At 38.5% G+C, this 26337-nt stretch overlaps 1 protein-coding gene across 1 annotated transcript; it reads left to right on the top strand.

The window, feature by feature from the left end:
* Positions 1 to 1034: 1034 nt before the first annotated feature.
* Positions 1035 to 26056, top strand: SDE5 (silencing defective 5). The gene is made up of 12 exons (XM_089167957.1): positions 1035 to 1414; positions 12460 to 13043; positions 14303 to 14328; positions 16356 to 16426; positions 16524 to 16753; positions 17032 to 17108; positions 17265 to 17321; positions 23232 to 23299; positions 23391 to 23494; positions 23576 to 23646; positions 24746 to 24899; positions 25064 to 26056. The coding sequence occupies exons 2-11, from the start codon at positions 12470 to 12472 to the stop codon at positions 24872 to 24874; spliced, it is 1407 nt and encodes a 468-aa protein (XP_089024083.1). The 5' UTR covers positions 1035 to 1414; positions 12460 to 12469; the 3' UTR covers positions 24875 to 24899; positions 25064 to 26056.
* Positions 26057 to 26337: the final 281 nt, after the last annotated feature.

Consider the following 26337-nt stretch of genomic DNA (forward strand, 5'->3'; position numbering starts at 1 on the left):
TCTTGTGATGAAACCAACACCTCTTAGTGAAGAGGTCATGGGTTCGACTCTTCCTAAGACATATTAATATCTCCATCCCCGGCTTAATAAGCCCCTTTGTACAATTATTATTTTTTTTTTTGCTATATTATGATTATTGTTATTAATAATACCATATTGAGGATTTGTTATATAATGTTGCGTAAGAATTTTCTACATAACCTTTGGAAGGCAACATGTGATATTTTCAAGATTCAATGATCTATGATATTGGTATTTTCAAGATTCAATGATCTATGATACAAAGATTAGGAATTTCACAGCCATTGGACCTTGAAGATGTCATGTGTCGCCTTTTTACGACAAACAAAAAAGGTGTTGTATCATGTGTCTATGACTATAACCTATAGAAATACGACTATGCTTATGTTAGATGGTGAATGAATCTCGAGAGTAGAGAGTTAAGAGTTGAGGATGGGTATCTTTGACTCTAGAAGTCTCTTCACCGTGTCTATCTAAGTTGATTAAGAAAGTTATAACTGCAAATGCACGTAATATTGTCGAATAGTTTTGAACATACTTTTATAATGACTTGAAGGTCTAATAGTTACTTCTGAGAAGGGTTTTTCGGTTAAATTTAACCATAGTTTTTAAGTTCACGTGTTTGATGTCTAATTGTTTTGAATGTTGTTGGGGTTATATAATTAATAAAAATCAATTAATCATAATTACTATTTTATTCTACTAATAGTTGATATTTAGTCATGAATCATAAATTATAATTTCTGACATAGTTTAAGAGTATTCTAGAATGAAAAAAAATAAATATAGCCAACTTCCATGAATTTGTGCTTTTATAATAATATATAATATGGTATAATGTATGATATGGTATGGTATGGTATAGCATAGCATGATGACTTAAGGAACCGATTTAGAAAACGAATCGGTTACGTACAGGCCGATCCAAATCCTGATTTCCTATCTCTAAACCCTGAACCGGAACTTACCTCTTTCGTGCGTTTGTTTTTTGGGTAGGACCGTAGGAACCGCTTTGTTTGTTTGTTTTTTTTGTTTGGTAAATACGAACCACTTTCTTGCGTTCGGGGTTTTAGACTACACTAGAAAGAGTAATGAAATGAAAAGAGCGCGAATTTTTTCCTGCTTTTCTTACACAACGAAGCTTCTCCGCTCGGTCCACTCGTCTACTTTCACCACACAAATTTCCGGTTACTTTTTCATTAATTTTATAATTTTCTTTTGGTTGAGGATATGATTTTTACGGATTTCTTGGCTTTAAAAGGAGCTCTACTTGTACATGTAAAGATTCTAGCACCTTCTCATTTCCCTGTCCATCACCAAGAAGTAGTAATCTTGGAGTGAGCGTGCGCTGTTTGAGTAGCTATAATCTCTTCATCCGAAACCCTATTTCCAAGTAAGCCTTTGCATATAATTCAATCGCTTTGTTCTTATGGATTCATCGTTTCATTTTCTACTTTCAGACCTTGAATAATCTTTAGCCATTACTAATCCTAGTGATGATTTTAGAAATGCAGGGGTTGTTTCCCTCATTGTTATGATTTTTTTTCTTCCAGTGTTTTGGGCTATTAATGTCAATTGTTGTAAGGAAATTTCATGCGCTTGGACACGCTTTTGGTGTTTTACTCTTCACGGGTATTGGGTGCATGCGATGTATTCCTTGGTCTAATGTGAATGAAGTAGCTCAAATCATTTTTTTTTTCGCAGATGAATAGACAGAAAGATTTGCGCGGGTAACTGGTATTATGAAATGCAAAGGGTGAAATTTGCATTCACTGTATGTAAAATTTAGGGGACTGAGATACCAACAAATGCAGAGAACGGTCTGATTTATCATGTGAAAGTGAAACCTATTGAAAGGGACGCCCTGAAATATTATATATAAAATCTGTACAGAAACATCTTCTTTAGATGAAGATGAACATTCTTCTTGTTTCCACAGCACTGGCTTAATGTGGAAGGAAGCAGATGCGAACAAAATCTATTCCGTTTTATCTAACTTTGAGGTTGCTCACTATGCAAACCAGATTTGATATTGTTTAGTTGGTTTCAAGCAAAGGGAGAAGGTAGATTGAAGCTTGATGTAGCATAGAAATCAGCAAGGTTGCATATACTTGTTGGTCTATATGGGAAAAGTTAGCCAAGGAAAAAATGTGACACTAAAGGAATCTCGAGGCTAAACTAAATATAGATCAATGGCAAGGAGTAGAATTTCAAGTAGCAGCAGAGCATTTGTGACTTCTTTCAAGTTGAATTTTGGTGGTCAAAACTTGCAGTGTTGCATGATTTTGTTGTTGTTGTTTAGGCCATTTACTTTCTAAAGAAACAAATATATTGTCTTGGAATTTATTTCACCAATTAATTGTAGCGGTGTTAGCTTGTGATAGGATTTTAGCTATTCTAGGATTTATTTTTTCCATTTATTATCAGGATTCTTGCCATCTGCAATTTTAATTTGGTGAACGAAAGATTCAATATCAAAATCCTCAAGATAGTGAGGGGAACATATACTGAGACTATAGAAGGGAGGAGAGTGGAAAGTCTCGAAGTTGGAGGTCTATCTTTGAAGATTCTTTCCCTCCAAATATGAGAGAGCGCTGCTCCAAACAATAGCTCGCTATCAATGTTACACAGAGAGCTACTTGAGAAGGATCTATATAGCCATAAAACTCTTGAGCAATAGATAGGGCATGTCTATAAGGTCAGGTGGAGGCAAGGGGACAATAAAAGAAGTGATCAACGCCCTCCATACCATTCCAATGAAGTATACAGTGGGGGAGATGGGGATGTGTCGGTTGAAGAAAAGATTGGGTTGGGAGGCAAGTTGAATGGGCCTCCAAACTTTGAAGTGTGCCAGGAACATGACCTTTGGACCAAATTAAATATGCCAGGGGATAGGAGCATGGTTGAAGATCACGCTCTCAAGCGAGATCTCGCCTCCTAGAAAAACCGAGATCTTGACCATCTTGGCGAGATTTCAGTCGAGATATACAATTTTTTGGCGTCAACTTGGTGGATTTTAGAGTCCCAATTGAGTTGAAACTTGGTATTTAGCATATTTAAGGCATTTTGAACACATTGGTGACCTTGGATTTGTCAGAAAACAACCTTATGTATGATTTCTAAGTCTACCCATAGTGTGAAACTGTGTTGTAGGATTAGGGAATGCAAGGTTATACAACATGTAATATAGAACCTTTAAGGCATATAAATGAAAAACAAGTGCATCAAATGCATCAAGCAACCTTAATGTTATCAAAATTCCATCCATATGAGTATCACAATCTCAATTTTCAGGAATAGAATAATAAAATTATATAACCATTAGAAGTTCTATACAAGTCATTAAATCATAAGTATATAAGACACGTAGAGAATGATTGATCTTTCTTCAATGTTATAGATGTGTTAAGAGTAGTTGCAAGTGAAAATTCAGTCAAAATCCACAAAAAAAAGAGGCAAAAGTTGAGATTTCCAGCGAGATCCAGGGTGAGATATGACGGGATTTGGAGCGAGATATCCCAACTCTCTGCTCTCAACCTCCATCTCGTCTCGCGAGATCTCTCTTCATGGATAGGAGGGCCATGGAGTCTAACAAAGTTCTAAGCAGAAGAGGATCTTGATATGCCATTGTGAGAGTGGAGCGCATAAATTTGTGCAACTGGGAGGGACGGCTGGGTTCTTTTTGGGTTGGGGGAAGGCAGGGGTGTGGGAGAGGCCCAAATTTGGAGAGGCTGAGGAGATGACAAAGAGCCAAGAGAGATAATGGAGGATAGAGGAGCTGACTTGGGGGTTCCAGTGAAGTAGCCCACATGGATTCCAGCCTTAGGTTGTAAAGGACCTCATGCAGCCTTAGGCTGAATAGGTTCATTAAAGACCAATGCTGCTAGGGACCTGAATAAACAAACTTGAAAACGTGGATATCAATTAGTGTGGTCCTAGATTTTGATAGATGATTAACTAGGTGCCAATTTTTCCAAGATCTTAATTAGAACCAACTTATGGGATAAAAATAGGTTAGGTTTAGGTAGGTTTTATGTATGGTGTATGGGGTGGGTTTTCACTAAGTGATCTCAATTGGGCTCATATCTTGTGGCTAGTAATGGAGATGCTAACTAGATTGTTTAAAATGGGGTGGTTTGGTTAGGTTTACTAGCTAAAAGAGTTTTCTTTTTATTTTGGTTTTTTTAATGGAATACAAATGGGTTGACATGGGTAATATTTAGAGTTGTGTTTGGGTGGCCCTAGAGTTGTCCAAATAGTGTGAAACTTGGATAAAATGGACGTTGTATATGGGGGATGATGCTTACGAAGTTTGAGAAAATTTGGATATTTGATTTATGGGATTTCTTGATTTACAAGTCAAGAATTAGGGTTTCCATCAAGAAATTGATGGCTTCTAGAATTAGGGTTGTTAGAATGGGCTGAAACTTGGAGAGAATGTAGCCAATGATATGCATGTGATTCTCCAATATTAGTTGGATTTGGATAGCTAACTTGGAAGATATAGAAGCCTCAAGCTTACCTTGACTTGGGGGGAGGGGTTGTAGTTGATTGTGGAGGACTTGGATGGAGATTTGTAAGTTGAATTCTCAGCTGTAGAAGGATCAAGGCTTGACTTCATCAAGACCCCTAAACATAGAAAAAAATTCGAGGGAAACTCAAGTTTTGACCAAGTGAAAATGGGAAACCTAGGTGGAAACCTGAGAAATTTCAAGGAAACTTGGGATTTTCTCGTTCAATTTTCAACATCAAGTTTCGACAGGTTTTAGGGAGTATCTTGGGGTGGGACTTTGCATTTAAGCCAATTATGTATAAAGAACACATCAATGTACATAACATTAATGTAGAGTTGTCTAAGTACACTATAAACTTAACTATTTAAGTACATAACATTCAATGTATTTCTAAGTTCAAAACATCAAATACAAAGTCATTGACAATAAAAGGGAAATACTACTTAGTTCTAAGAGGAGTGCCTTGGTGGATCCATCCCGCGAGCCAAGTAGTATTGTGCCTATAACATCCTTTCCTCTGACCAACGAATGTAGACATCCCATGACATGTTATGTCTATGGTTATCAAGGTAATCGATAATTGTAGCTCTATAAGTCTGATCATCAATATGCCTAAGATAACCAATATGAGGGAATACACAATTTTGGGTAGGGAAGTCCTGATGGAGGGGGAATTGGTCATGGTATTTGGGTAAACATGAAAGAAAGAAAAAAAAAAATAAAAAATTTGGGGAAAGCACAAAACGTGCAGGAAAAGTCCTAGGTTTCCACGAAATTTCTTAGGTTTCCTTGAAATTTCTCTGGTTTCTACGAAATTTCCCAAGTTTCCCTCAAATTTTTTCTCATGAACCGGTTGGTCTAGTTGGGTTAAACCAGGTTTCGACCTAATTGGGGAAAATTCCCATTTTTGCATGGTTTCGTTGAAATTTCCCAGGGACTTTTTCGCTTCCCCTTGGTTTCGTTTGGAGGTTCTCATAGTGCGAAATTTTGATTGAAAATTTCAATGATTTTGATCAAATTTTGTACAATGCCCCTAAGTAATTCCACCTTGGAGGTTCCTTATCAAGGCTATACATCCGTGCCTTAGATTAGCAAAATACTCATAAGAGCAGCAGCATAAAGCTGAGAAATAACTTAATATGCTGACTGTATTCTTCCCAAATGATGGACTGTCTATGTTTAGCTTTGCATTTGAAATCCTTCTTAGACTGGTGATGTAAACCCAGGTTTAGGGTTAATCTTCAGGATCTTCTAATTTGGAACCAACACACAATTAGGGTTTATAGGGTGTTTTGGCTAAGGCAGAATAGGGGTTTAAGCCTGCTGGGATTGTTATTTCAGACTTGAAATTATATGAGAATTAGAATTCAGACTTGAAGATCAGATCCTAGACCAAGTAGGACATAGGTTAGGGTTTTGGTTAGGCTAGGGTTGGCTGATATCTTGCTGTTCTGCTGCCCAGATTGGTCCTCAATGGAAGTCCTTTCAGTTAGGATGAATTCTCAATTGATCAGACTTTAACAAAATCAAAATTCTGGAAATTTGAATTTTTTGCATATCTCAAGGTGGAAGATGACTTGCAGAATTTTCAAATTCACCAAAATACCTCAGATTTGCAGAAACTAAAAGTAGGACTAGACTCACGAGCTTGATTCTAATGAGGGGAAAAGTTGATGGAATGGGGCTGGGATTGATGATCTCCTAGAAGGAGTTGGACCTGCTGCTGCTGGAAGAAGAAGATGATGGGGAAGAACAAAAGGGCTAGGGAAGGTTTGGAAAAGGGTTGAAACTAAGGGGAAGGGGTGGGGAATGACTTGCGATGGGATTAGGGGCAACTCTAGGTCCTAACTAGAAGGGAAGGGGGCTGGGATTAGGGAATCCTAGTTGGGATGGGAGCTGAAAATGTGGGATAAAAAAAGGAGATGGGGAATGGCTTCTAGAGTTTCTGAAAGGGGCTGTACTTGTATATGGAAGGAACTGCAGAAACTCTTTGTAGGACACTTGACTAGGTGATTGATGATCTTGAGGTTAAAGAACAGTGCACAAATCTAGCCGTAGGTCATCCTCCTAGGGATCCCACGACTTCCCAAGTCTATTTTCTTAAACTCAATTCATTCAATTCATCTAATCTAAAAAAAACTTACACTAGAGAGGCTATTTATAGATTGAAACAAAGGGCTCAAACTCAATTTGGTTTATGCTGACTGTTAGGGTCCCATCACAACTTAACTTGGACTCTAAAAAAGGTATCTAATTACTATGCAATCTTAGTCCTTGGATCTGAGTTCTCACTTAAGTCACCTAATACTAATAAAATAACAGACAAACCGGACCCAAAAGGAAATAAAAGTTTCCTAATTTAAGTTATACTTTAAAATAGGACTTCTTAAAAGGAAACAATGCTTTACAACTGAATGACCCTCTAAAATGCTGGTCTTTGGTCTTCAGTATAGCTCGATCCAGGGGTAGGAATTGACCATTCTACCCCTGGGATGGATTCGGCCTCTTTGACTCCAATTGGGCTTAGGCCCTTTTTTTTTGAGGGGGGGGGTGTCATCACTGGGAGTTCAATACCTGCTAGACTTCGGACTCTTAACTGCTACATAAGATGGATGCTTGAACTTAAATACGAAGAACTATGCTTAACTTAAATTGGACCAGCAAGTTAAAACAATTGAACCATGGTTCAATTAAAAACATAAAAAATAATTGAAAATAAAACTTAATTTGGGAGATTTTCAACTCACCCTGTTTTGGTCTAAGGGCCGTTGGCATGGTCCGAGATTTCAAATATCTAGGATTTCAAACCATAGACTTCAAATCTAGGGTCATTTTATAAATTAGGTTTGGGGGATGTCGGATCATCCTACTTATTTGTCGCGTGTTTGTGTGTACAAATGTATGCTTTTTGAATCTCGGTTTCCCCCTTCCCATAAATCTCGTTCCTTTTTAGTGTAGGTGATCTTGTTCATGATCTGTTTTACACCACGGGTTATTCTCAGATTCATGAATCCAGAGATTTGAAATCTCTGGATTCATGTAACCAAACAGGCCCTAAGTTGGCTGAGTATGCTGATAACCCATACAATGAAGGCTCAATGCCTGTGTTAGTGCTGGACCTTCATCAATTTGTTAGATTTTTGGTTTTGAAAGGTGGGAATGAGATGTAACTTGGATTGAGTATATGATCAGTTGGAGGAAGTGTCAAACCAAATTTGGAGCAGAAGTGGTGGTGGAGAGTATGTTTTCTGGTTTTAGGGTTCACAAGTAGTTCTAGGGTTTGATAGGACACTGGAATGACTTAGGGTTTGGGGCTGCAACAGGGATAGATGTTAAGGGTTATGGGAAGGAAGGTTTCCTCTGAGTTTCAGTCTGTCATGATAATGGAATGTGGGAGACCATAATCTGCAGAATTAGGGGTCAAGATGGAACAAGGGCTAAGAGGCTTTTAAGGTTTTAGTGGGTGGAATGACCGTAACTTTGGATTGAAGGGTAGGGATACTGTGATGATGGTGGAATCTGTTGGAACTGAAGTTGTTTCAGGATAGTTTAAGATTATTCGAATGGGGTAACAGAGTTTTTGTCAAGTGTCAATATAAATTACATCTGAAAGAAGGTGGAGGGAGAATCAGATCTCCTTATCAAGCAGTAAGCTTCCTTAGAAGCAGTCTTTTAAGACTAATTTCACAATAAAAAAAGGAACTGGGATTCTACTCACCTAGCACCCAAGGCTTCCTTCTGGACTTTGAACCTCCATGGAGTCTGGACTTTAATCTCCAGAAGCAGCTCCACACTCAAGGAAGAAGAAAATAACTAAGAGTTTACTCAAACAAAATCAACTAAATTTGAACTTTTTATCCTCCCATATGCAGGAGGACTAATGAACCTTAAGTTGTAGATGTTCTAGGTCTAATAGGACTTGAAAGTCTCTATTAAAACAGAAACACAACTCTCCCCCTGTATGGAGGTGTAAAAAAGCCTAATCAAACTTGATGTAGCCTTGAATTGAGGGTCAGTCAGGGGCCAATGCTGCCTGGAAATTAGAAAACCAGGACCAAAAGAAATGAATTTTGGCAGTCATGTAGGGGTTGTTTAAGTTTTAGAATTCAGATGGAGAAGTGGCTTTAGGACATTAGTCTGTTGGTCCTAATGAAGGACTGATGTGAATTTCAGATGATTCTGAGGTCTCCTAAATTTTAGGGGTTAGTTGAGGAAGTTGGGAACTCGAGGTTAAATTGGCTGTGGGGGTGATGTGAACAGAAAGCTTAGGAATGGCTCTAAGAAGCCACCATAAGCTGGCTGAACCCTTTTTGAGGGGGTATTTTGGGCATTTTAGCCCTTTTTTATTTCTGAAATTATTTTTAGGATTTCCATAATTTTCATTGAGGCCAAATTGCAAATTTGAGTTAGGTTTGGTTTTGTTTGGAGATTTGGAGTTGAAGCTGTTTTGAATGAGTCTCAAATTAGTTATTGATAAGATAAGATTCCTTATCCGTTAGGAGTTACTTTATCAATAAGAGTCCAGTCCAAGATGTAATTGGGACCTTATCTGTTAAGGAGTTCCAAAGTTGAGTTAGAATCTTTCTTTTAAGGCTATAAATAGCCTTCATGCAATGTTATTTTCAGTTTTGATGATTGATAAATTTGATTGAGTTGAGGACTAGGGTCTCCTTTGTTCAAGTTGATTCTTCATCTTCTTCAATCCAGCAGAGCACAAGTAATAGTCAAAGCCTTTGAGCATCCAAACTCAGCAGCCAAGTAAGTACAGCACCATCCCAACCACCCTTCTCTGCCTTCCCCCTGTCAGCAGCCCCTTCACACCCCTTTCCTTGCTAGCCCTAGAATCCCCTCCCCTTTGCTGCTGTACCTTAACAGCAGCATTCCCCAACCCCCACAATCTCCCCAAGCCCTTCCCCTAAGCCCCACGACTTCCCTAGCCCTTCCCTGGTAACCGCAGTCTCCCCTTTCCCCCACCTTCTTCCCTGCGATACAGCAACCTACTCCCACTAGGACACCCTGATTCCCAGCCCCTTTCACCTCCATTCGGATCTCAGGAAACCCTAGACGCAACTCCTACCATTATTTCCTGCAATTCAGTCCTATTCCCCTGAAGTCAGAAAATCTGCACTTCATCTTCAACCTTGGGAAGTTGCATTGAGCTTTATTCATTTAATTCCTACTCTAATAAATAGAGGACTATAGGGAACAACTCTGCAAGTACAGAACCAGCAGAGTGAGGCTTCTTCCACCCTAGCCAAAACCCTAGTTTGGCCTCTGAATTCAAAATTCAAATCTGGGATTCTGATTGCAATAGGATTCAGATCTAGATTTCAGTTTTGGCAGGCTCTAAATCACCTTGGAAACTCAAAACCATTTTTCTGGAATTTCCTGGACAAACCCTAAGTCTAAGGAAATTACTAAAATACCCCTAACCCTAGCCTGTTTACCAGGGGGCGCTATCTCACTTGGATTGGGGGGTGGGGCCGTTCCATCCAAAATCAGCCCACTGGGCGGGGCGGGCAAATTGGACAGATTAGGGTTAGAAAAAAAAGGGAAAAAAAATAGCAATTGGAGAAGATGAGTTGCAGCATGGCCTTCAACTAAAAACTTAAATTAAACATTTTAACTAGAAAATGGGAAGAAGAAAAATGTTTTAGACCTGATGTAAGTTCCCCTCCTAGGTAATTTACCTCCAAGTTTTTCCTGCTTGGTCGACTTGGACAGAACTGCCCAGCAGTTGTGGAGGTCCCAGACCCAAAAGAATGGATTCCCACTCCAAGATGTTCAAACTCTTCCCTAGTGAGACAGGGAATCAGTTTCCAAAGCTCACAAATCTTTCAAAATTTACTAAACTCTTCTATATTTTCTTTATCCATGACAGGGCCTTAAATAATGGCTGCATCAGCCGTACAAGGTAAGTCCCATAAGGAGAATTTGGGAAAAAACAGAAGTGTAGATCTATGTGTAGGGAGCAAACAGACCTAATAAGGCTCTAAAACAAACCCTAAGACTTGGCTAACATTCCTACTATCTTTAGAACTAAATCGTTAAAAATTAGGACGTAGAACTAACTCCGATTAGAAACATAACACTGTTCATTCATGCGTGGAGAGTGTGGTAGCCCTATTATATGCAGAGGCTCTTCTAACCTTAACTTGAGCTAGACCCAAATTAAAACTATATTGAAGCAAGATGCTGGTCCAACCTAAATAACATAGAAGAACTTAAAAAAAGGCATGGAATTTATGTGTTCAGTTCATGCGCCCAGCTTTTAGTTCCATTAAGTTGACTGATTGCAAGGGAAACCTGGTGAATGAAGGCTCAACCGATACATGTACCAAAGGTTGTTTTCTGAGGAAACGAGAGGCTTCTTTAATGCTGGACCTGTTTCAAAACCTAAAGGGTCACCAGGCATGTGACTTTTAATGGGTCTCATGACAACGTAAATTGGACCCAAGTTGACCAACTGAACTTGATTGACATGGTTCTACCAAACTAAATAAAATCCGGAAACAAAACCACTTCATTTAAAGCTAATTAAACTTGAAAGGGCCATGTGAAGTATAATGTGTCATATGACATCTAAAAGTGGACCTAAATAAAACAATTGAACTAGATTTGTCATGGTTCAAATAAATAAAACACTGGCATAAACTAACTATAGAAAAACACCTATACTACTACTATAGCAGTATTACTCAGGCAGCTTCTTGGATTTGTGTATGTGTTTGGATCTGCAGTAGGAGCCTAGAGTGATCAAGCCAAAGGGAGATGCAAGAACCATGATAAATATAAATGAACTGCAGAGAGGATTAGGGACTTGACTAGGAGTATTTTGCATCAAATCCGAGATGTTTTTGGAGGCTGCGGGGAGGTCTAGATTGAGTCATTTTTAAGGAGAGATGAATAGACGCAATTGACCAAAATTGAGACCTGGTTCGTTGAAGGTTTCCAAATTAGTTTGAGGAGGGATTCTGTGAATGCCAAGGCTATTTTTCTGTTTGGGGAGACATGGCAGCCCAACTAACGTGTTGAAGAAATTTGGGGGTCTCTTTTCCTTTCCATAAAAGCCATAGAATGCAGATACCATGATTCTGTGGCCATGATTGTGGATTTGAGGAGGGCAAAGATTTCGCATCATTTGATACAAGAGTGTTCGGGACAGATTTTATTTATCTAGTAAATTATATTATAATAGACGGTAAGGAGTTCCTAGTAAGGTGTTTTCTTATTTGGGAATGTAAAGAGAAAAAGCGTTGGTTCTTGCTACCTATAACAGTACTGCAGAGATTATTCTGCCTTATTTCCCCCTTACTTCTTGGGTTTGAGGAGCCTGGGTGTTTGCTTATTACTGATTTTGTTGGTTTCCTTAGTTGATTTTCATATACCATGTTTCTCTTTCTTGTTTCCCCAGGATTAGCTCTCAAGACACTTAGCCATTTGTGTAAAATAAAAACATGATCCTAGCTTGCAATGAAGGGTTCCAAATGTTGAGACTCAAAACAATAATAGATAAGAAGATAACTGATTGCTGGTTAGTTGTGGCTAAAAATGGAGCATGTGGGAATGACCTTCATGGAGATGAGCATATGAGTTCTTCAGTCTTTTAAGAAAGCTCTTGGTTTATTTATTTTATATCTCATTCCTTGCTTGACTGTTATTACTATTCCCCTCATTGCTATTCTACTTAATCTTTTGTACGTCTTTTCGTGATGTAGTACTAAATCAATTATATGCATTTTTTATTATCAATTTGTTAATCAGGACGTTGGATAAGCTTTAGTCCCATTTTTAAATCCTTCCAATTGTCACTTATGCTTTAGACCAAGTTGCACTAGTTGATAAAAAAAATGTGTGAATGAACCTTTCTTTATCTGATTTCCCTAGAATATATAATGACGTTTTTTTCCTCTCTGTTTTGAAGAGTATCTGACATGGATACACGTAGTTCTGTCATCACAGAGTCTGGTGACATAACACAGGGCTTGGAATTGCTATATGATGCCTTTAGTTGTGTGTTTTCTATCGAGGAAATTGCTAATGCTTATAAGAAGGCAGAAGGCAATGTAGATTTGGCTGGGGAGATTCTTTCTGGATGGACTGGGAGTAGCTCTAATGCTCCTAATCACTTCTCTAGTGCTAAACCAAGTGGTACAGATTCATCAGAGCCATTATCTGATGAAACTTCTGAGAAGTCAAGTCATGCTGCAAAGAATCGTAAAGCAGCGAAGCCTAGAAAGTATTCTGTCTCTATGGGTACTGTTTCAAGTGTTATCGGTAAAGGTTATGTTGCGCCCCCACCAGTCCAAAGTGGGTCTTGTAGAGTTAACAAACCATTGAAATTAGACTCTAAGGAATTGCCAATGGATGAGCTCTTTGGTGAAGTTGTATCATCAGATGTTGCAGCAAAGAAGAACGATGCTATGTGCAAGGATGTGGAAGACTTTCTACTTCAAATGCTTGAAAATGGGTTCCAGCTTGATATGAGTCTGATTCAAGAAGCTTTTGGTGAGCATTTCTCTCTTACATTTTTACCATTTAAGCTACTTGAAATTGCTACTTTGGTCTTTGTCTGTTGTAGATTGACATTTGATAGTGCTAGAAATGTCAACAATTTTCCTCCAGTAACCTTCTTTCAAGTTTGCAATTTTCAGTTCGGTAGCTTCTATGCCATGATTTTGCTTTCTTTCTTTGAGAAAAACCATTCTTAAGTAGGTTTTTTTGTGGAGCAAGAGGAGCCATGACAGTAGGAACCCTACTACACTTTTTACATGTGGGCTATAGGTCATCCTTCTAAACTAGTTACCACCCCCACCTGCACTTCTCCCCCCCCCCCCCTTTAGTTCTAGTAAAGTGGTTATGGTGGTTGAGATTGAGAGGGGGGGGGGGGGCTGCTAATAGAAGCAGATTATAGTTGTGAAATATGGCTTGCTATAAGAGGGATGTGAGTATACATATATATACCTTCCTGGCAGTTTTGACAACATTCATGCATATTAAATAAGGTTTGACTCCTGCAATGAAAATTAGATTCAAGCAATCTTGAATTTGTTGGAAAGCTGGTTTTATGCTTTACATTGTACGAACAAGTTTTTTTTTAAAAAATAAAATCATTTGACCAGTGAGATTTTTCAGAAAACAAAAACATTTCTCTAAGTTGATAGCTGTTTAATTCCTTGTTGATAAGATCATATTTTTTAAAGACAGGATACACCAAATGTGAGACTAGGTATGCCAGGAGAATGACTAATTCCAGGAACAGTATTAAAGCAGTAGCAGATACATGTTTTCGATTGTTCGAAAGTTTGAACTGCCTGTAACTTGCTTCTTCAAATCTGCTTTCTTCTAATTTTGTTGATTTCTGATGATTTGACGTGCCTTGATAGTCTGTCCGTCCTGAAAAAAATGTGACAGATGAATTGAGTTTTAATGACTTGATGTAACTTAATTTTAACTTTTAATGACAATATGGCTTATATTAATTTTTATTTTTATTTTTTATATAGGGTATATATTTTAGCATTTTAAATAATGTTAAAAATGAGGTGAATAGAATATAACTCTTGGGCTTCTTGGTCACCTTGGTTGTTGTAGAGCTTAGGCACCCTTCTGATGCCTTGCATTCCCTTGTGGCCTTGAAAACTGTTGTCTTGTTTCTCCTTTTTAGTGTTTCTTTGCAACTGTAGTGATGTGATCTCTTATGTAAGTGCTTTTGCTTTTGGTGAATTGGTTACATTGAGTCTTATCAAGCATGAATTGAATTGCAGGCTCTTGCGGCTATGACATGAAAAAGGTACTGTAAGTTTTCTTCTTTCATGGTAAAGGTTCATCTTTATTGCTCTTCTGCTTCTTTTCCATCTTTCATAAAAGGAATGGGTTAGGAACAACACTAACTGCTATCTATTTGTACTTCACTTTCTGCACTTGTCTCCACTCTATCATGGCATCAAGAAATGAAATAAGGGCTTCTTGATCCAATCTCACCTCTGCTTGCAGCTCATTTCTTTAGTCATTCAAGCTCTTCTTTTCATCTTCTTTTTTCAACATGGGAGGAAGTTTTTATTTTGAGGGTGCATTATGACACCCCAACAAAAATTGTCCATCCGAAAGCATTGGTGGAACAAAGTTTGCCTCGATGGACTGCCATTTCTAACCCTACTGTCCGCCACCACTGTTCATATATATTTGTGCTATTTTTTATTGATTTAAAACTTAGAAACAAATATTTTGGAAGTAGTAATTCAGTAAAGATTACTATTAGATATATACAAGAAATAAATAATTTAACTAAGTAGAATGAAGACTGAATATCTAGTTTGTAACTTTGGTTGTGATTGGATGGATGATAAAGTGGTGAAACTTTTCACTCCCCACTCTGTCTATGAGACCCGCATTCCCAAATCTACCCGCCTCTCGCATTTTATCTCTAATGGTTCCTGGGTCCCTTCTCCTCACCATAGTCTCATGCAAGTTTGGAACTCTCTTCCCCCTATCCTTTCCCTCCCCCATGATAGAGTTATCTGGCTCCCCTCCACTTTCAAAATATTCACTACTCCCTCTGCTTGGAACCTTTTCCGTACTCCCTCCCCTCCCCCCCTTGGCCCCCTTGGTTTGGTTCAAAGGACATATCCCCCGTCATTCTCTTACCCTTTGGAGAGCCCTAAACACAGCCCTCCCAACCCAGTCATTCCTTGTTTCCCACCACATCCCTGTGAACCCAAATTGCATTCTTTGCTGGAATGGCACCGAGGACATCGAGCATTTGTTCTTTTCTTGCCCTTTTTGGCTTTCCCTAGTGCACTTTGGAGAAAAGCCCTTAACTTCATCTGGCCCCTCTCTCGTTGCTCCTTTGGGTTTGTCCAAGACTGGTCTTGGGTTTTGAGTAATTTTTCAGGTACCTCTATATGTGACCGAATTGGCAGGCTTGTCTTTGGTGCTTTAGTCCATCATCTATGGTGGGAGTGAAATCTCCGGCGCTGGACTTCTAAATCCCACTCTATAGATACTATTTGGAATGCTATTTACTTTGATGTATCCTCTAAAATCTTAGCTAGTCCCTCCCCCCCGGTTGTTGACACCTTAAGGAACAGACTCATTGTTGTTGCCTGGAGGCTGAACTCCCAAATCCATTCTCCCCCTTGATCCTTGTCCATAGGATCCTCCTTTGTTTTCGTCTTTAATTAATTATTTACTCATCCAAAAAAAAAAGGTCCGGACCTAGGGTCGAAATTTAAAAAAAAAAGTCATTGGTTTCGACCGAAATTTCGGTCGAAACATGAAAATCTCGCATTTTCCGTGTCAAAACTTCAGTTTTGATTGATATTTGTTCTTTGGTCGTTGGGTGATAGAATCACCAGGACTGGGAGTTGATTATCTTTTGAGACTGACCTCACTCAGTCTAGTGCTCTTAAGTGTTAGCATTTCATGGAAGCATTATCATAGCAAAGTGCTATGCCCCAATTGTTCCTCAAAATTGGAATGTTGGATTGAGCATTTGTTCCATTAATAATAGTAAGTCTACATAAACATAGTTAAATGGTGAAAGAAAAGGGATTGGCTGTCATAGTTATGTAGTTTCAAAAAAGGGTGAACTTGGTGCCGAAGGTTTCCGCACAAGCAGAATCTGGAGGGTGGGGTTGTAGACATTTAACTTTATAATGTGAATATATGATATCAGGCCAAGACAATCAACCCCCCAGCCCACTATACCATCTGGTGATATTTTTGCTATATGTGGAAATTCTTATTCTTGCCTTTGGATGGATTCTAAATGGATGGTTGTACCTCATTTTGTTGCTTATTTGAGTTCATTTTTTACAGTTTACAGATAATTTTCCCAAGTCACAATCTCTCCGTCAAGAAAAATCAAAAACTGCTGAACTTGTTCAAAGGTATGTTTTTAATGGTTATGGAGTTCACTTTATAAATTGAGGATCAAATTGTTCTTGTTCTCTTTATATCTAGTGATCAAGTCGGTTTGTTTAGCAGGAATGGAACAGAATCACCTGACCAAGACAAAAAGAAACATGATCTCTCAAAGGAAGTGTTAAATGTGCTGTTTAATGTGCCTGAGAGAACTGAACAGCTCCCAAGAAGTCGCCCTCCGAGGGCGTTGAGGAGGACAAGAACATTTGGAACTGTAGTTGTTGAACCTCCAAATGAGACCACTATTGCACTTCCAATTGTCACCATGGTATCACAACAAGAGAAGGGAAACGGTATATTTCTGATTTTTATCTCTATTATTTTTTAGATGTGTACCTTGCTTGGTACATGCAATAATACAGAGCTATGAAGGGTAGGCTCTGTTGCTCAGTCCAACTGAAATTTGAGGCATCATACTTTCTGTTCCCTTCTTTTAGCATCTTTACTTTGCAGCCAATTCCTAGATACTATACAGGCATGACCAGAGGGTAGACTCAAGTTAACTGGCAAAGTGGATAATATTAGATAAATTTTCTCTCTCTGCTTTTAATGTGTTCCATATCATAAATAGATGAAGATGAAAACTACCAAATCCTTCGTCGAGCTTTCATGGAGCATAGGGCTACAAAGAAGGAATACTATAAAGCTGTAAGTGTTTAGTGGTTTAATAGTTTTGTAATGCTTACCATTTTCCTTTGATCATTTACATGTTCATGTTGTTTGCTAAATGAAGGAAAGATTTTATCACTTTTATTGGTCGTCAAGAGCAGATGATGAGCAATGATATTATTAATTCCTGTTCAGGCTGTTGAGGCATTTGTAAAAGGAGAACGCACGCTGGCTGAAGAACTTCTAAAAGAGGTATGATTTTAATGTTTTGGTGTAACAACTATAAATTTAATTTGAGGCCCAATGCTCTGGTCAAAGTTTTTGTATCATACACATCTGCAAGAAGAAGACCCTTAAAGAAGCTGTTAAGTAGTTTTTATGATTAGTTTATCTGAGTTTCGACCCTCGGTCCAACTTGGTTAAGTTGTCTTGTTCCATGGGTCCAATTTAAGTCAAAGGCCTAGCTGTCTTTTTACATTCGTTAGTATGTAACTAAGGCTTCTTTTATTCTACCAAAGAGAAAAAAAGAACTAGGGCTTCTTTTAAAGTCTTCACGGATTTTGGCATAGATCTTCTTCAATATTCAGCTTCATTTGAATTTCCAGCAAGGTTCTTCAAGCTTTAACTTCTGCAATTTCCAGCCAGCTTCCACAACCTACAGCCATCGAACAACAGCTTCAGAGCATTCCTAGGTAAGTCCGGTCCCCTCCCATTGCAGCTTCTGTACCCCCTTTCCCTTCTTGCGCAACCCACCTTGTCCATGTCAGCCCCTTGACAGCCCCCCCCAACCCCTGCGAGCCTCCCAAAAGCTCTCCCCCACCCCTGTGATTACTATAGGGCCATCCCCCTCCCTAAAACCCAGCGGCACCCCTTCCACCCGGTTTCTGGCTTGTGGCAACCTGAAAAGAGCAGGAGGTGGGAAAAATTAATTAAAAAAAAAAAGAAGCAAGGTTGCCAAAGATCTTCAATCCCTTGAATTGTTTTCCCTCCAAAGATCTCCTAATTTTTCCCTTCAACCCATAGCCATCATAAAACCCCTTCTTCAATCCAATTGTGTTTCTTTAATTTCCTTTCAATTTCCACCTACCCATATGATCCCGTAAGTTTATTGGAATTATTTGTTGGAAGATTCTGGGCGAATCCAAAATTTTAGGAAATCTTTTCAAGAAACCCTAATCCTAGAATTGGGTTTACATTGCACCTGCATTTCCTCAATCAAACCCTAAATCTTAGGAGTCATCCTTGGAACCCCCTCCCCCTCCCCCCGAAAAGGGGAAAAAAAGAAAGATTAAAAAAACTTTACATCAGTACTTCCTGAGAACCTGTGTACCATTACTCAAAGCCTCATCTTCATCTGAGGTATAAAAAACTTCAAACAACCCCTGGCAGCCCCTCCCAAAATCCCAATTTTGTCCCAGATTTCATAAGATCTTTGCATTTGGCCTTGGTTAATCCAAGATTACATCACTCTGGCAGAGGAGCTCTCAGCTATAAGGTAATCTAAGGTGGAATAACAAATAGATGAAAATATATCTGAGGCCCCTGTCATATGGTCCAAGGTACCTAATTAGTGATCCAGGGGTTGGAAGTAGACAAAAGACACAGTAGCATGCAGTGGCAAAGTTGGCAACCTAAGAAGGCTCGAACATTCCAACAACAAAAACACTGGATATGTCCAGGACAATCAAATTGACGATAAGTATCCAGCACTTCTGAATTATCTGAAGAACCTTGTGAACCAGTGCGACAAAATATTAATAGGAGCTTTACTAGAATTGCCTCCATGACTACCACCGTTACCTGGTCTGCCAGGAGAACCACGATTAGGTGTAAAAGAAGCCAGGACCAAATTATCAGTTGGAGCAGTGTCATTGGAATTTTTGCAAGAAAAAATGAAGAATTTGTGAAAAAGTGTCAAAAAATTTGACGATCTTATCACCACCAAGGATCTAGGAGCAAACAGAGTCAAACTCTTTCTTGTGACTTCCCAAAAATCCTACAGCACAAGCTGTTCTTGCTGATTTGCCATCTGAGTCACATCAATAGTAATAGGAAGTGTGGAGCTTAACTCCTCATCCATCTATTTGTCTACAAAATACTGTGTCAAAGCTCACAGGATGAACCTTCATATCATCTTGATAAAATTCTTAGGGAAGTTCATAGATGTGAGAAGCATCATCTCGACCAGTGTATAAAGCATTCAAATATTCCTTTAATTCTCTGACAATGTCGGTATGGGTCACTAGGTTTAAGATCCCTCTCTTCATGGAACTTAACATCGATCCTAAATACAGGCATCAAATAGTCTCCCATGAGTTATCACCCTCAGCGGAAGTCTTTGTTAAGTGGGCTGACCGTCCAAAACTAACTGCCCAAAACTAGTTAGGACTAGTTTCACAATTTTTTTCACTGATTGAAATCAGCAGCTCCTTCCAATTTTTGGTCAGTAATACAGTGAGAGGATGAGGCCTCAGCTTCAGTCATCACACCCTTTGAGTCAGTAATCATAGTACATCAATATAGCACCAACAAACTAACAAGGCAATTCAAAAGTTCAACAGTCGCCGACAAAGTGGTGATGTGAATATCAAACCAAAACCGTCGACGTCAATCTGCATGGAAAACAGCAGGTGTCTTCTTTAAATTGAAGCAATAGGTATTGAACCCCAACAGCAAAACAACATAAATAAATTTTTGAAGGATGAGGGGCAGTTCTTGTCCCAATTGAAAAAGGGCAAAATCTCTCTAGCAAACAAGGCAAACAATATCTCAATCATTTCCAGAATATCGTCCAAATCTAGATCCATATTATCTCTTCAACATAAATTGTTCTGAATGGGCATCCCTCATAAAAAAGGACAAGAAGCTGAAATCCCAAGGAGATGGATGAGGCTCCAGCTGGCAAGGGAGCAATTGCCCAAGGAACCGTGGAGGTCCTGAGTTCAAGTCATTATACCCTTGGGACTTGTCAGACGGGGGCTGTCTAGTGTTGTCACTGTTTTCGGTGAAAGTTGAATGGTTCACAGTCACCCCGCTTTGACATGGTCCTTGCAATTGTTAGTACAGACCCACAGAACTAGCCAGGCCCCATCGTTACCCCCTCTTTTTTTTTTCTTTTTTTTTTTTGGGGGGGGGGGAGTAGAAGAGGACAAGAAGCTGCCTTCAAATAGCACAACCAACGAAGAGACCTGTTCTTCAGTTCAAAACATGAGCTAGTCTCGAAAAATATCCAGTCGCAGCACAGGGTGCAGCTCCACCCTCTGCCAAAAGATGGAGAAGTCTTTTTTAGAATAATCTCAGCAAGCATCAGCCGTGAGAAATAGAAGTAGAATGTTCTGCAGTAACACCAGATCAGATCTGAGTAATTTTCAGAAACAAAATTTCCTTCCCTTCTCTCCTGCAATCAGTAGTCCAAGATGATGATGGAAAAACACAAGCAGATCTTCGCTAACAGTACTCTAATCAGAAATAAAATTACGAAGATTGAATGATAGCAAAATATGTACTCAGAAAATTTTCACTAGTATTCTCAGCAAAGAAGTCCACCGTCTATAATTTTCAGAAATTTAACTCATGCCATCGAGTCCTTCTCTCTGTTTTATTAAAAACATCCCCAGTAATTAGGAATGGACCAAACTACCCTTACTAACATTTCCTAAATAAGTTAAAGTCTGGATCCTCCAACCATTTGAGGTAAAAAATTCAACCCACGCATCTCATTGTGTGACTTGTGTCCAATCTAAAACAGAATCCCCCTTTTTTGGTAATTAATCCAAAAAAAATCCGACCAGCAGTAACTCTTTCTTTTAAAATTTTTTAACATTTTCTGGACTAATCCAACACATTTTGCTACTCTTCTCTCTCCACTTCCAATCCTTGCCTCTCCCTTCCACTCTCTACTTTTCTTTTCTACACCTTCCTTCTTCAGTTTCTCACACTTACAGAGAGGGTTCAGAATTTAAGATCTATTGTAGCGGAAGATAACAGCTAAGGGAACACTTTTTTCATTTCCTCGTCAATAATACTTGTATTTCTACCCAAAAAAATAAAGGTTACACTTTGAATTGTTTTCTAAGTAGTTGTAGAGATATGGAAGATAGAGAAGGAATGGACAGTGAAGAAGAAAGCAAGGTTGTCAAGGCGACCAAAGCAATTGAGGCTCCGCCTAGGAGATTAGGCGACCAAAGCGGTTGGATAAATTTTTTTCAATACAACTACTTTTTAATACTACTACTTTCCATAATAAGTTATACAAATATTCAATAATCACATTCATCGAAAAAGAAAGCATTCAAGAATCATAATTATGAAAAATTATCCCAAAAAAAAAAAACACAAATATAATTCATCTCATCAAGCATCATAACATTGACTATATACTAACAGGGCCAACATGATAAATTAATAGATCTCATTATTCCAATTTTCAAGTCATTGTCCATTTAATGATTCATCGATTCTCGATATTGAGTATGAATCATGTTTCACATACTATTGTCGACGACAAGCATGGGGTCCCGCTCCCCGGTTAGCGGGCAGGGGTGTGGGGGTAGCGCCCCCGGAGCTTGCAGAGGTCCTATATCACTTTGGGCCTCGGAGTTCTTTTGCAATTTGGGCCTCGATTCCGAAATAACTAAGCTATTAAATTTATATATGGCTTTATAGAATAAATTTTGATTTAAAAAAACTTAAGAAAAAAAATATATTATATACAAAATGTTAAAAAAGCAGCTGCTTTAGCATCTAGGCGGCAATAAGGCGTAAAAGGTGACAGAGCAGTAGCACTTAGGTGAAAAAGCAGAAGAAAAAAAAAACAACGCGTCAATTAAGTTGTTCAAAACAAGTGGTTGAAAAACAAGCTTCAGACAGTGCTTTGATTATGTTTTGGATTACTGACCAAACTTAAAAAGGGGAATTCTGTTTTAGATAGGACACATGTCACGCAACCAGATTTGAGGATTGGAGAATTTTCTCCCTTGTGGGTGGAGGATCCGGACTCAAAAAATTAACAATGAAAGAAAGTTAAAGAAAACCAAGAAAACTATCGTCACTAGACTCAGAAGTTCGATTCTGAGCTAGCACTAGACTCAGAATCCATTTCTGAATGCTCCTCTATGGCATGTTCACTTGTTCTTCCTTGCTTTGATGCACTCTGATCTTCGCAAGCTTTTCGGATGGTCTCTTTCTTCCATACAACTTCTGCCTCCAAGCTGGGATAATTCTCCTACTTCTGACATTTCTGGTTCCAGTTCTGCATCATGTAGTCCCTTACAGTCCAGCTTTGGTACCATGTTAATTAGAGTCTGAAATTAGAAAATATTTTAAAGAAAGAGAGAAGAAGATGCATGTTGGATATGAATGTTTCTCTCAAACTTTCATTTTATCAACAAGGTACATTAAATAAGCAGCAGGCAACAGGAAAAAAGTCCAAAGGAACTAAATTGTGGAACAGTTTTGGGGCCCAAACGCCCATGGGGAAGGGGGGGGGGAAGGTGTAGAGCCATAGCAAAAAATTCGAGGGAAACTCAAGTTTTGACCAAGTGAAAATGGGAAACTTAGGTGGAAACCTGGGAAATTTCAAGGAAAATTGAGACTTTTTCGTGCAAATTTTGACATCAAGTTTCAACAAGTATTAGGGAGTATTGGGGGTGGAACTTTACATTTAAGCTAATTAGAGTATAAATAACACATTGACATGTGCATTTTGCTAAGAAAAATCAATGTAGATATGTCATTCAATGTACATAACATCAATGTAGAGTTGACTGAGAAGTACATTATAAACTTAACTACTTATGTACATAACATTCAATATATAACTTTTGAGTTCAAAACATCAAATACAAAGTAATTGACAATAAAAGCGAAGTACAACTCAATGCCAAGAGGAGTGTCTCGGTGGATCCATCCCGTGAGCCAGATAGTATTGTGCTTGTAACATCCTTGCTTTCCAACCAATGAACATAGACATCCCATGACATATTATGCCTATGGTTGTTGAGGTAATCAACAACTACAGCTCTATAAGTCTGGTCATCAATATGCCTTGATGATAATCTTGAGAATACTCTCTCTTTCCTTTTTGCATTTCATAGACAATTCAGTACAATGTTATACAGAATAAAGAGAGCTTAATATCGTGAACACTGTCTGATATCCCAGGCAGAATTTTTCAATGAGAAGGCCCGAGAAGCAGATGAAAAATCTTCACAACTGATTACAGAGGGCAGGTCTGAAGACACTGATCTCCATTTTTCTGCTTTCTTGTGCTTGTTGCTTCAGTGTAACTTTAGTCTACTCCATGTATGAATTTGTCTGCAGAAAAGAGATCCAAGATGATATCTCTATTGACTTGCATGACTTTGATGTAAGGGAGGCAATACATCTTCTGAAGTCTCATCTTGCTAAATTCTGTGGCATCCAAGGTAATTAATTTGTATATCAAATTTTTGTGCTGGAGTGATTGTTGTACTGTTACATGAATCTGATATCATGCCATGCACCAGTTATCCAGTACCTGAAAGTTATTGTGGAGTCTAATGGTGTGGACATCAGCAATGGGGCTCGAAAACGATTGGTAAGGGTTCCTAACTTACCACTCTTTTCCTTCTGTAACCGTGCTCTGTGGTGACAAACTTAGTTCAGTTGAATTCATTCCTTTTGCAATTCTTGTGAGACTAATGTTTTCACACGGAATGAAATTTGGTGAACTTTTTCTTAAGACTAGTCTCCAAAAAGCTACATAGAAGAGAAATGGTCAGTTTTTAATGAGTCGTTCAGGCTGTGTAAACCCAGATGGAAGTGAAGTTCCTAAAAGATTAAAAACATGATATCATTCTATCTGCTTCTAATGGCTTTTTATGATGGAGCTTCTCTTTGTAACTTAGGCAAACCCAGTTCCAAGAATTATAAGAGGAAATATCATCTAGATGTTAATTAGACTTATCAAGAAGCCTAAGATCAAACACTAACCAGCCTGGATCAAACACAATGGGGGATCCTTGAACAATCACAAGGCTTTTTAACCAGTGGAGAGAAGCAGCAGTGACAACATCTTGTCTTTTCATGATAAAAATAGTGGGCTTTGTACTCCATAGTTTGCTTTAATTGAGAAGGAAGAGTTTGAGTTGGTATGGAAGACCCCTGGCTGACTCCTCTTTATAAAGCACCATCAAACCTAAAGTCCAGCCTGCCTGTAAGGACTTTTAAGTGTGATGTAAACTCAAGCTAAGAAAACTGTGAACTTAAATTGAATCAACATTGTTTGAACCCCCAACACCCCCCCCCCCCCCCCCCAAAAAAAAAAAAAAAAACCTTGAACCAACATTGGACCCTGCCTTAAATTTAACCCATTGCACCCTGCCTTTAGTTGACCCGTCAGTTCCAGTTGGCCAGAAACAAAGACACCTGCCATCAAAAAGAAACAAAGAGAAAAAAAGCAGAATTTGAAGACTTAACAAAACAGGCTGCAATGGGCTGGCCTTCCTGAATCTTCTTCCTCTTTTAGGTCTTTGATTTTATTTATTGTTGTTCATAAAGTGGTATTTTGACTGTTATTTGACAGCTTATTTTCTGTTATTTCTATTACGTTTAAAGATTTTCAAAACATAATCTCTTTATGATGGGGAAAGGTTATGAGTGTGGCTGAAAAACGAGTTTTGAATGCTTCTTGACAGGTCAAGAAGCTTCTGGACAGGGAATCAATAAAATGGACTGAAGTAGAGAATGGAGCTATAATGCTCATCCGAGTAGATGAAGTTGACCCTCAAAAACTTAGTTGGAGGAAAGCTACAATAAATGAATGATGATATAAATCAAATTTCCCATATGGTAATTTTTCCATCGTCAATTTTCTTAGTCAATTTAAGTTTATAGTCTCTGCTTTTCACTCACTTTTCTTCCCTATCAATGAGATTGGAGGTCGGTCTGAAAGAAGTCTAGTGGCTAAAGAACCTGTAATTCCTTGGTGACATTATAATCGTCATATTTGGCAGGAAAGAAATTATAGAAGATGGAACTCATCGTTTACGAGATATGGGAGCAAAAACAATGCAGTGAAGCAGAAAACTTGATTGAACTTACGGAATTGCACTGAAAAATGAATGATTATGAAAACAAAATCTTCCATATGATATAAATTGGTGTAATTACCCTGAAAATTTGAGGTATTACACCGTCTCCATTTTTGTTAAGCTCAGGAAAAAGAAGAAAAAAAACCCATATACTTTGGGTTGAGGGGAATCAGTGCTCGTTGGACAGTAATATATTTTTTTTAGTTAAAACTCTTTGGAGAGTATTGATGAAGTGAAGCAGAGCGTGCAACTGGAGAGATTGATTAAACAATCTCAAGTCTTCCTTGGGATAATTTGCATTTTGAAGTTGATGGGAAGTGTTTTTTGATATACAACTGGGTAGTCTTGTATTGCTTCTTTACAGGAACCTTTAATGGAATTGTATTGTATTTGGATGATGCAGGATGATGTTTTGAAATGAAATTCATACACACCCAGGAACGACTGGGTAAACATCATAGAAGAAATTACTCAGATGATTACAATAGCATGAAGACCCTCTCACTAGTCGCCGCCACAGCCGTGATGGCTTGGAATCACCCTTCCGGATCAAAGATCCCCTATTTGCTTCCCTGGAGTTGAGCCTGTCATGTCCATCACCAGTGCCATGACTGCTCTGATCTCTTAAACAGAATAAGTAAAAAAAAAGATTAAAAAAAAAAAAAAGGAGGCAATAGAAGACGGGAACAATAAATAAATAAATTCATTAAGCAAAAGGAAGAGGTTGTGATACGGGAGGGATTTTTGTTCGTGCCTGCAGGCACTGAAATCAGACATATGTCGTTCGTTTTATTCAACGACTGGAAATAATGATAGTTTAATTTAGGTTTAAGACTTCCATATTTATCTTATACCTAACATTAATCAAATTTACTTAATGAGCCCAAGAAACCCAACAAAGCCAAAATCTCGATTTTGTGAGTGTAAACCCTAACTCTCAAAACGCAACTGCCATCGCACCACCTATCTGATTTGGGGTTGAAGACTTCAACGGCTTAGAAGGGGTTCAACGTTATTACACTTGGTGGTTAGATTTTCCAGACGAAAGAGATATCCCTAACAATAATGGTTGTTTCCCATCTCACCTAAACTTCTATTACTACTGCTCTACATTTATGCTATCGTTTTGCACTTCATTGCAACAGTTAAATCATTCTTTAAGAATGCAAATTGGGGGAAAAACCTGCAGAATCTTT

The sequence above is a fragment of the Hakea prostrata genome, chromosome 9, assembly GCF_041222555.1.
Source record: "Hakea prostrata isolate BN-2017 chromosome 9, UWA_Hpros_2, whole genome shotgun sequence".
In the NCBI taxonomy this organism is placed as follows: Eukaryota; Viridiplantae; Streptophyta; class Magnoliopsida; order Proteales; family Proteaceae; genus Hakea; species Hakea prostrata.